Source organism: Haliotis rubra, unplaced genomic scaffold (assembly GCF_003918875.1).
Source record: "Haliotis rubra isolate DU_JTF1 unplaced genomic scaffold, ASM391887v1 Scf124, whole genome shotgun sequence".
Classification (NCBI taxonomy): Eukaryota; Metazoa; Mollusca; class Gastropoda; order Lepetellida; family Haliotidae; genus Haliotis; species Haliotis rubra.
Window position 1 is genome coordinate 1561928 of NW_025765159.1, and position 11948 is coordinate 1573875.

Below are 11948 nucleotides of genomic sequence, written 5' to 3' on the forward strand. Positions count from 1 at the left end.
AGAGTAATACACTAAACATGAATATCAATGCCAGAAAGTATAGTCACCAAACCTAAAGAACCAATCTGATTGGGCCCAGTTCAGGGAAGATCCTCCACTTTACTGATAGCAGTTAGCTTCCTCACTACTAGACCATGTAGTTTGTTTGATCCAGCACGGACGTGCCCAAGTCGTGCAAAGCATGACTTGCCATTGGGTATTTTCTGAATGTCAAGAAATATTCATTTTTATTACTGTTGTCTTTTAAAAGCAATTCAGAAAACTGGGACACATACTGGTATGAAGTTAATCCCCAATGTGGCCCCTTCACAGAACGAGCATGTGACCCATAGCTTTTGAGAGAAGCATGTACGTTCCAGTGTGCTAGGGTATGTTGTACGCATTGCCCTTGTATTCAGGTGGTGTTTACCAATACTCATGTGTCTTGAAAACTTGTCCGTTGAGATATTCACTGGTCTTGGACTAAGAGACTCATGGCTGTGTCAAGTTGGATGTTCTTGGACCCCGAAATACAGTCGAGCACCATTGTGTCGAACTCTGATAACTTGATATCGCGGTTGTCTCGATTTAACATCTCAGTCCTGAGAAAATCCTTCATAATTTTATCATTATTCAAGCTCTTAACTCAATACGGATGTCTCAATATTTCGGATCTCAATATAATTCCATGGTCCTAACAAGCAAAATTACCCTTTTTAACTCGATATTTGCAAAGAAACTCGGTATTCACCTAACTTTCATGGGCAAGTATGAGGTAGTGTAGGGGATGCGGTAGTGTAAAGTAATTAGGCCTAATTGAGTCGAAGGTGTCACTTGTTTGTTATTTAATTAGGATTAATTAAGAAGGAATTAATTAGGAAGTACTCGCTGTTACGACTAAACACTACTGATAATGGATTATAGTTTCAAATCAAAACATACTGTGAAGCGTTTTTTTTTTCTTTCATTGTGATGATATGCCCTGGTCAGATGTCTTGAAGTTCGGATAACTATTTTTTTCTTGGTCCCATGAATATCAAGACGACCGTGCTCGACTGTATAGCAAAGTCACGTTAAAACAAGACCTGCCGTGATTGTCCTTTACCAGTGAACATATACACAGATGCAGAAGGCTTTGTGATCCCAAATTTGTTTAGTCCTGATAGTGATATCTTTGAACCAGTCTAGATATCGATGCAAGTAATCACATAAAATGGTGTAAAAGTGCGCAATATATGCCATGGTGCATGAAGTCAGATGGAGAGTTAGGTTGTATATCACTGTACAAAGGAACTTTAGCACAGTTTAATGATGTTCGTGCAAGTCGTGCAAGCCGTTTCATAACTAATATATCATTCCGCTCCCTTTGTAATGAAGCAAAAGACTTTCGATAACCTGTTTATTGCTTTAGAACAATGTTTCGTGTAGATTCTCATTGTTGGTTCAGACTAAAAATGTGAAGTAGTAATCCATTAAAGTTCTCCAAGAAGTATGCTTAATCAAGTCGAGAGAATCACTTGTTCCCATTCTATGAGAATACATACAGAAATACTATAGATTCTTCTATTCCTAAAGAACCACATTGTACAGATCATCCTGGACACGTGTAATGCCCGATCCTATCAGTCACGTCAGAAAAGTATATATTGTCCCACTAACACAGATGCCCACCAACATGGTAACAAAAAGTTCAGATATGAAAAAGCTGAATGTTCAAAACACTTTTCAGTTTAGCGTCTTATGACCTCTCCTCAACCATTTACTATCCCCAGGGTAGACTACATAGCTTGTTTCGTTCTAAATAATTGCTGGGAAAAGTATGCACCTGCATTAGATAGATATGTTTTTCAAATAATCAAGAAAGTTTTTGGTCAAATCCAAGAGTATACTTCGTTATAACTAACAGTTACATGTTGGCAGAACACAACTCTATACTTTAAAAAATGAGTTTGACATGTTTAAAAATGGTTGAATTAACAACTGCAAATTTATTCATTTTTAAAAGCCCAAACAACTTGAATCTATCCATCAAACTCAAATTATCTACTATGCTTGCGCTCAAAATCGATTTCTGTTCATTTTGGAAATGTATATTCCAGCGTTTCAAATATGAGTAAAAGACTTACAATTTGTTTCGAGAAATTGGGGCCTGATCCTGGATTTACATTTAATCCGGGGCAATGCCAGTTTTAACTGAAATGCCTTGGATATCAGGTATGCAAACCTTCCTGCAAGGTTACTACACATTGGCAAGTTGTAGCAAAAAGATCACTTTAAGATGGGCCCAGATATTATAATTACACAAGTGGCATTGTTCCCTTCAAACAGGAACTGTCTGGTATCCATGGTTCGCTTCTGAATCAAGTGTAATCTGAAGTGCAGAAAAGATTCAAGATGTGCAGTGAGAAGAGGAGAAAAGATACAAGCATGTTTGAATCTGTGTGAAATTATGAATGAACAAGTTATTTATCATACTTTGTACACTTTATTCAGTTGATATACATAACATCTTACATATAAGATGCCCTAAAATAATACAGTAAAATGTACATGGTCCTCCTTAACTCCTGAAACTTAACTGTACATGATGCACCATAACTGGGTGATGTCGGAATAGCACTAGATTTGATAGAACAAAGGTAGGACAAGTTGGGAAACAGAGGACAGACGAAAAGTAAGATAACCTCAGCTGGTCTATGAAAAAGGGAAATGGACAGAAAAAGAAGGTAAGTTAAGAAAACGAAATAAAAAGAATTCAGGAATGTTTTATTCAGTTAAAGCCAAGGGGAAGAGCATGGTTTGAATGAATATCATCAAGCCAGGTCAATTTGAAATTTGTCGTGATTATGTCTACTGTTCAGAGTCAATGTCACATACAAAACATACGTCGTTAAAAATATATAAAAGTTACGTTAAGATCTTGGGTTAAAAATTGCAGGACCTGATTTTGGGTAGTTTGACCTGATTCAATTCATGCAAACAAATTCTCATGAATAAAACTTACATGTGCATGCCATATGTACAGTGCCATATAAAACGTAAATTTGTAAAAGCATTCAGGACACATTTCATCAAGCGCTCACTCAGTCACTCCCGATTCTCTCATTCCAGATTATGAAATGCATTATTGCACGGACAAGCATGACATGGTTGATAAAATGAATTTCCAGATGAACTAAAAGGTTAAATAAGAGGATATAAACAACTGGGTTGGCTCGTGATAGAGTCTATGAACACACTGAAGAGATGATGGTGTACAATGTACAATGATATTTGTATGGCCTCTGAAAGCTCGTGGGGGTTAATACTGGCAGCCTTTTCATGGCACAAGGGAGAGGGTCTCTGGTGGGCTGAGCAATGAAACTTGTTGGTACCTGGAAGGGGGGAAAAAACCAATGTTAGTGCTAGGTAGTTGTTTTCAAACTAACTCAAGGAGAGCACACCTTTAGTATCGTTCCACAATGCCAGCAGGCAGTTTGGTTGCCAAACTGGGGACAATGGTTGGCAGCCCTGCTTCTAATGGCAACTAAGCTGGATTTACATTAACCGACAGGCTATATTGGTGATAGAACACATTTTTAAACATCTTGTAAAAACAATAAAACACTGATGTAAAAAGAATAAGTGAACTTCCACAAACATTCCCATGGCAACAATTGTTACATTAGTATCCCATAAATTTATAAAAGGAAACAAACAAGGTACCTAAAAACTTGTTCCATTAAATAGAAATGTTTGTAAAATGACTTTACTTTAAGGGTAGGAACATTTTGCTATGTCTAAAACTTGGAGTGAAATAAAGTTATTTCACCTGCATGTTTAAACGATAATCATTGACATTTAGTGACGTATGTATGTTAAGGGGAAATATAATTTACTTAAGTTACAATATCCATATTTTGTATTAAGTGTTTTTCATTGACCAACTGTCCTTAGTAATGATTTGGGGGGCTTCAGGCTGCCGCCCTTTCAGTGCTGTCTGCTCTTATTCAAACCGTAAGCTGTTAGCGATTATGACCTTAATAGTGCTACTACTTTTGCACTGCACAGGGAGAGGAAAAACTAAGGATGTGCTTTGAACATTTCACACTGTTTCAAGCAGATTTGCATATGAAAACAGTAGCGAAACAAACCTAAACATGTTTGGGCAAAATTTTGTAGGACCTGTATTTATATTTACAATCTCATGCAAAATACTTTCACAGAATACCGAGTGAATTAAACTTTCCAGTTATACGTATAACTACAAATTTTCTGATGGTTGTCACATGAGCTTGATTGCTCTGGAGAGCATTTGGACCTTTCTGTGTAATACACCACTATCTCATCCTTAAACCTATTTAGTTCTTTTATGGACGTTTAACTATCAAAACATGTTTGCACACTAACATTTAGATTTACAATTAAATGTGCATGTTATTTTGATTTTTGTAAATGTTATGAAACTAAAATATATTCTTTCGATAGAGAAAGCTCCAGAATCATTATCACCGTTGTTCACTTGCCTATCAGCAAGGATCTGATACAAAAAGGCATTCTGGTGATACTGTCAGTTATAACTACATGATTCCAAGACTATTTTCTGCCATATATCTGACCTATTTACAGTAGTGTTGGGAATTGGTTAAAATCTCATAATTGTAGATTGGTTCATAACCACCGATCATCAAAAATAATTTATGAAATTCGTTGATGCACAAAAAAATAAGGGAAACATGTAGTTATTTTGATGTTTTGGGGCACATTTCACACCTTTAGAGGATGAGTAATATGTTAGGAACATAAATTTCTTGTTGTCTTTAAGATAAATTCAATCATGACTTGAAACCAGCCTTGTGAAAAATATTGTAGATGAAAACAAGTGTTCCAGAATTGTTTGTGTTCGATTATATGAGAAAACATGATCGATTGCTTGGTCATTTAGTCACTGCAGCCAATCTTCGATTATTTTTAATTAATTAATCGAATCACAACTACTTTACATTTTTATTATTTTAACTATACCATTAGTTGTAAAAGCCATGCTTTTTCATATGGTTGTTTTCTTTAATACTTATATTTATTTAGGACGGTATTACAATGGCAGTCATTGTAAATCAAATCTGACAACTTTGAGGATAGCAGACATTTAAACTCACTTTGGTGCCCTGTATTTCTCCCTGATGGCTTGCTGTGGATGACTTGATGCATTGCAGAAAGTTCTGTATAGGTGTTTGAGTGTTTCGGACAGCTGTGTGAGGCTGTACCTTGTTTGACTTTCTAGTGATGATGGCTGAAATAAGACGAATGCAGAAGTAATTATGGTTTTGTCACCATATGAATTAGCATTAGGTATTGCTACTGCAACAGCCAATTGACGTACAAATCAGATAAAGTGACTATGTCACAGGGTGAAAATAGAGTATTCTACATGACAATTACAGTTGATACATAAACTATGTTCAGATGAACTCCACTGTACAGGGGTTGACAGAGTTGTCTGGCATATAGGCCGACATTCTCATTGGCATTACAAAATGCAACCCCATCAGTTCCAACAATTTACATACCCATGCCTCCTTGCCGAGAGTGTAGTTGGCCAAGCACAGCGCTGTTGCAGCCAGTAGGCTGGGACAATATTTAAGGAAGGGCTCGCATTCAACTAATGTCAGTTCGGCCAAGTACTGGAAGAAACAAGTGAAACATTTTAACGGTGTGTCAAGCTAATCATAGTTAGTCTTAATCCTTGGGTCATGGTGAACGAGGAACGCTGTTCCACAATCCATTACAACTTGGCAAATGTATACCTGGAGACAGCCACTGAACAAGGTTTGGTTTTAATCTTTGTAGCCCAGTTCAACAATCACCATTTTATTAATATATGCCAGATTTAAGGATTGTTTTAAAAATTCTAATTAAGTATCTGCATAGTTAAGTTGTTGTTTACAAGGATGAAGTACATTAATAAATGAATAGAAAAGGTCAACAGCAAAATTTCATGCATTTCTATGTCCTATAGACATCCTTTGGATCACTGAACCGTGTGGCCAGCGATCTGTGATGCAGTAAAGTATAGCTGGTTGATGTTGGGAAGTCAGATTATAGGTATTACTAACATGCAACTTACCATGGTAAGGTGTTCAGTTTTGGAATCTGCATTGCTGATTTTTAAAAATCTATCACAGAACCAGTTTGTTGTTGGTACAGCTACATCAAAAGATAAGACTTTTAGGACAAGGTGTTCCATCCGTAGAACCTGGAAAAAGATGTTTTTGAAGCTTGGTAAAATAAAGGCTTTTGGTCAGAGGCTATTTGGAGTGCATTTTGTCCACTATGGTGCATATAATGAATACCGGGTAATGAATATTAATGTGACAAGTGAGCAATTGATGTATCTTTATACATTCACTAGACCAACAAATTTTGACATGTTCTAACAATGTTTCAGCTAATTTATCACTATGACCAGCGATCACATTACAATGAAATTAAATACATACTTGTACTTGCTCTGACTTGTACTGTCTGTGAAGTACACAATGCCATCTGGCCATCTTATCCAGGGCCTAGATTTTCGAAGCTCTGTTAGCGCTAAGATAGTCGTAAGTGCCATACAATAACATTAACTTGCGACTATCTTAGCACTAAGAGAGCTTTGAAAATCTAGGCCCTGGCTTGGATACATTCCATTTTGCACCTCATTTTGATAACACCAGAAGAATGTTTGACTTTTTAAAAAATCATGAATATTCGATTTTATTGATAAATCATGAACAGAATTCAAGAAGGGATTAGATTCACCAAATAAACCACTGAATTTTAACATCCCCAGTGGTCATCACACTATTCCTGGATGAAAACAAAGGTCTGGTAATGTTGGCTCATTGGGCAAAAAAATGCCTGTTTCCGGTAAACCGACCCACCTACCTATTTTTAAAAAGCGTGTAATAGGAAACAGACATTTTTTTTGGCCTTATGAAAATTATCTACAGCAGGGACATGTTTCAGTCAGTCAAGACAGGACACATTACCTGTTGTGCTGTGTACGTGTCATCGGTAATGTAGACAAATTCAGCAACATCTGGTGGATAGATCTCCTCGTATTTCCTGAAGGATAACAATATTATGAAGTCATCTCACCAAAACAAATGTAACATGATTGGTTTAAGGTTGCTTTGTAACAGAATTGTGCTCTGTCTAAACATTAACATTTCCATTTTAGAGGAGTGTAAATTATGAGTTTCATATAGTCTGTTTGCAGTGTAAACGTACTGATTAATTTCACTTTAAGAAAAAAAGTAAATCAAATAAAGTGAAATTAATATTGTGAATGGTCATAATTTCACTTTGCCAACTGAATATTTAAATCTCAGAATTTTATTCATCTCCACAAAACTACCATACATTGAAATCGCTATTATTGGTTTGTACTACAAAGGGGTGAGAGCAGTAGTTGTACAGTGAAACAAATGCACGTTTGGTTTGTGATGAGCGTTGCGTTAACTTACACCAACTCTACTCAGAGCTCCAGATAAGATTTAGCTGATGTGTGTACTGTACCCACTATTTGTTGGGAGTGGGTATTATGAATGTTGAGTGGGTATTTCATTTTCCATTACCCATGTGTGTATTTCAGTCAGTCTACTCACCTAAGTATTATGTGACAGTAAGTTTACTAAGCAGGTATGTTCTGCCTTATGTCATACCTAATCAAAACAAACTTAAATATAATGGAAATGATTTCATAAAAAAATCACTCATCCTATACTAACAGTACAATTTGATACCAATCAATGTACGCGATTTTTTATAAATATATATTCCGTACACATTTGTTTTAAACTTTTTGCGTATCTAACATTTTAAATGCGTAATTGGTATGCAACAATTTTTCAATGCGTAATTCGAAATTTTATATGCGTATTTTACTCGGATACGCAGCTTATCAGGGCCTCTGTCTACTTGTTCTTGGTGTTTCATTTGATGTGCATACTCCTTGTAATACTAACCAATTTTAGCGATTTGAAACTATGATCATTTGTTGAATAAAATTCTGAGGTTTTAATGTTCATTTTCGCAAGGTAAAATTCTGAGGATTCACAATCAATTCCACTTTATTTGATTTACTTTTTTGTTTAAACTGAAATTCATCGTATGTTCTCACTGCAAACAAATTATAGCTTAGCAGAACAAGGGGAGGCAACTGGTTAATGTGTTAATCAACAAGGGTCAAAACTTACCCAGCAAGGAACATGCTAGCAGCACCAACAAGCTGCAGTTTGCCTCGGTTGACAGACATATGAGAGAGGAATCGGTCAATGTAGTTGACTGCAAGGAACAATGTCTCCCTGTGTAGTTTGTATTCTTCTGCCACCTCTACCAGCCAGTCAACAAGGATGCTGCGCATCGAGTTGGTGATATCGGGCTGCTTCTTCATGTAGCCTGGTTTGGGACGGTTTCTGAGCTGTAAAATGGAAGCGTTCGTTTCTAAGTTCTAGGTTCATGTTAACAGATTTTACCTTGCTTTCGACACTACTATAGTGAAAATATGTAACAAGCCATTGTAAAAAAATAGCCTTTGACTTCCCGGGAAACTCATTTTACAATATTTTTTTTCCACCCAAGAAAGTTGCATCTCAAAACAAATTATGCAGTACAGCTTCACCGATTTCGTTCCCAAACTTTAGGGTTAGTATATGTTACGCCCAATCAGTTGCCCTTTGATAAAAAAATGTCTTCTATTGTGGCATCCCTTTAAGCAATGGATGGTCACCAGGGATGGGGAAAAGCAGGGCCATGGTCCATTTTGCACATTAATAGAATAAAAAAAATGGCCCATTAAATTTTAGTTTACTATTGATACAAGGGCAGTGGCTCATTCTAAATTAAAAAAACAGCTAATAATCCTGAAAATGGCCCATTGTCAAAAATCTCTATCCCAATCCCTGGGTCACAAATGACTGCTTAATGATATTTACCTCGGCTTCCCTGAGGTAGTTGTAAATATCCTCTGCATATTCTGGAACAGTGAGTATCACAGCTTCTCTGTCCAAAGGTTTGGATACTGATGATTCATCAAGTGTTGTGTCCAATACCATGGGTGAATCTGAAAAGTGTTATACGTCACAAATGAATCAGTAATAAAGGATGCTAGACAGGTCAGCTATGTAAAACTGGTCTTTTCATCATTGTACTGTTAATAGCTACCGGTAAATGCAAGTCATCTCAGCAAACCTATATTTAAATATTTGGTACCAAAAATCGTCTGGTTTAATTCAAATTTGGAGGCCTGAAAATGAACTATGAGGTTTCAATACTTCAGAATACGATTTAGATTTGTGGGATCCGAATGGTCATTTTCAGTGTTGATAGGCTTATGGCGTTAGTTGTCTACTGTAGGCCCGCTTACCGATTTCGTCAACATGAATGGCATTGTCTTGAAGTGACGAGAGCGTTGAGGAAACATCGGGTAATGAAGTCACTGCGTCCGATAGCTTAATGCCCGATGTGTTCGATTCAGTCGAGTGACATACAGATACTGGTTTAAGAGCTTGTAGAGTTGGTTCTTCGTCGACAAAGATTGAAAATCCCTGGGGAGCATCTGCGAAAGGTTTTTGACGTGCGAAGCCATTTTCATCTTGACCCGTGGAATAATTACCCTGAAAAAGAAAAGACCCACATAACACTTCTCAACTTGTCCCAGATGTGATCGTGAAACATACTGTAGAGCCAAGTGTGGGTTGGGCTAATCTTTTTGAACAGCTGTGCCAACATGGCCGATGCATTTTTAACTTGAACGCTGAGCAGCGTGATGTTTGTCGTCAACGAATATGTGCATGGTAAACATTATTTGACACTACATTGTTAGAAAATATTGCTTACACATACATTTATTAGCATTTTACAAGTCATAAATATCGCGAGTAAAGTGCACACACTTTGAAAACGTGGGCTTTTGTCTGTGGAGGTCAATGGCTTCCCGGACGGTTCATAAGTGAAATAACTTACCTTGGCAGCACGAGACGGTTGCTTTCTAACTTGATTTGTTATCGTGCCGAGGGCTGTTCGCTTTGGAGCAGCTTGGTTTGAAGATTTAACTGAAAGTCCCTTTGTCTTCCTCGGGCCTTCTGCATTTTCATCTCCAAAATTAGGCCTGGTTTGTTGTAAAAGAGACATATCTGGTTTGTTTCACGAGCCTCCAAATGATGAAACGAGACTCGTTTGAATAAATATACCACTCTCAGAGGAGTTGGTAGTCTCCAGAAGTTGTAGCGCAGTTAAATAAAGTGACTCCACGTAAGACAGCGGACAGCAGCTTCAAACAGACGAAAATTTTGAAACTCTCTTGTCTTGTCAGGTCAGGTCATTCGTGTTGTGTGTCTACCCGTTGAATTCCCCGCTGTAGCTTGAACCGGCCAATAAAACCACGCTTGGCGAGTCACGTGATAAACAATTTCTAAACGAGGCGAGTGCACAGCTGCGACTTTACGATCTTTTATCTTGCGATTTCCCGTGTTACGTAACTAGAATCGTGCAAATTGCCAAAGCGCACTAATTCGCGAAATCATTTAGAAATGTTGTAAAAATCAATCTATTCTTTTCTCACGCATTCGAGACAAGCTGATTAACTTGCGAAAAATTGTGAAAAGTATCTTTACACGTTTTCTTACCAGAAAGTATAATTTGAATAAAAATAGATTAAGATACTTATGAATTTATTAAAGAAATTAAGCCAACCTAATCTTAAAACATACTGTACTTAAACGTTGCTTTGCTGCAGTTGGACCAATTTCATAGTTCATGAAAATATGTTTGCATTAAGTTAAACAGTTTAAAATGCACTCTTTATATCCCAGTATGAGGTATTGTTGACAAATATTTTCATGTATTTTCTATATGTATGGACAATAAAACAAGCCCCTGATTTTTGCTCCTAAGTTGCGTTTAACATCACTTATTATATATTTATCATGCACATATGTATGCTGATGTTTTGGGGTATAGTGCCATTTGGTCCCTAAGATATCTTGCCCTGAGAAAATACTTGTTTTCAAATAACAACTTGTACGTTTTTTCGTTTGTTTGCTGTAGTGTTTTGCTGGAGAGGGGGGGGGGGGAGGCTAGTACCCAACATTTCTATTGTATTTATGTAACAAAGCGTCAACCCCGACACCCTCTCAACACCACGCCCCAACCACACCTTCCCTTTCACCTGTCATAACCAGGTACATCACATGTTTATTTAAACGAGTGTACAGAATAAGTAGACTAGGTATTTTATTACTCGGAAGCTTGAGCGATCAGTCTTGTCTAGTCTCCTTAATTAGTTCTAGGAATTGAGTTTCTCACCTGTTCAAAGTTAGTGTAAATAATTGGTGTCTGATACCGTTCATGACAAAATAGACCCGAATTGTTCGAACATTGAGATGTTAATTACTGTATGTACATGTAAAAAATGAGACAAAATATTTCACACCTCACATATGGTGTTTACACGCACACAAAGTTCTATGTATATATATATATGATCTGTTTGATTGGCATTTAGAAGTTGGTGACTAATAAGAAAGTAAGATTGTTTATTGATAACAACTTCTTTTATTATATATGAAGCGACGTTTCGGTATGGATTGACAACGGTATAAAAATCTATACCAAAACGTCGCATCACATATAATGAAAGAAGTGTTGTCCATAAACAATCTTACTTTCTTATATATATATGGTCTCTGATTTAAGTAATACCCCTTCATTTATTTTTTGGGGGTACGGTGGTTTATTCCCTATTATAAACATATTGATTATTAAATTAGTTCCCACCTACCCCGTCGGCGACATAGGCTACAACCAGAAGCCGACGTTAAGCTCAGATTGATGATGATGATGATGTACCAGTAGAGCATGCATGCATATACAAGCAGCACTTAGTGTGCGTGTAATAATTACCATATGTATATATGTATAGTACCATATAGTAAGTATATACATTG

General features: G+C 36.8%; 1 protein-coding gene across 1 annotated transcript; it reads right to left on the reverse strand.

The window, feature by feature from the left end:
* Positions 1 to 2444: 2444 nt before the first annotated feature.
* On the reverse strand, positions 2445 to 10364 carry LOC124266223 (G2/mitotic-specific cyclin-A-like). The gene is made up of 9 exons (XM_046701036.1): positions 9967 to 10364; positions 9368 to 9617; positions 8937 to 9064; positions 8199 to 8422; positions 6990 to 7065; positions 6086 to 6214; positions 5529 to 5642; positions 5118 to 5251; positions 2445 to 3353 (listed from the first exon to the last, which is right to left on the reverse strand). The coding sequence occupies exons 1-9, from the start codon at positions 10132 to 10134 to the stop codon at positions 3299 to 3301; spliced, it is 1278 nt and encodes a 425-aa protein (XP_046556992.1). The 5' UTR covers positions 10135 to 10364; the 3' UTR covers positions 2445 to 3298.
* Positions 10365 to 11948: the final 1584 nt, after the last annotated feature.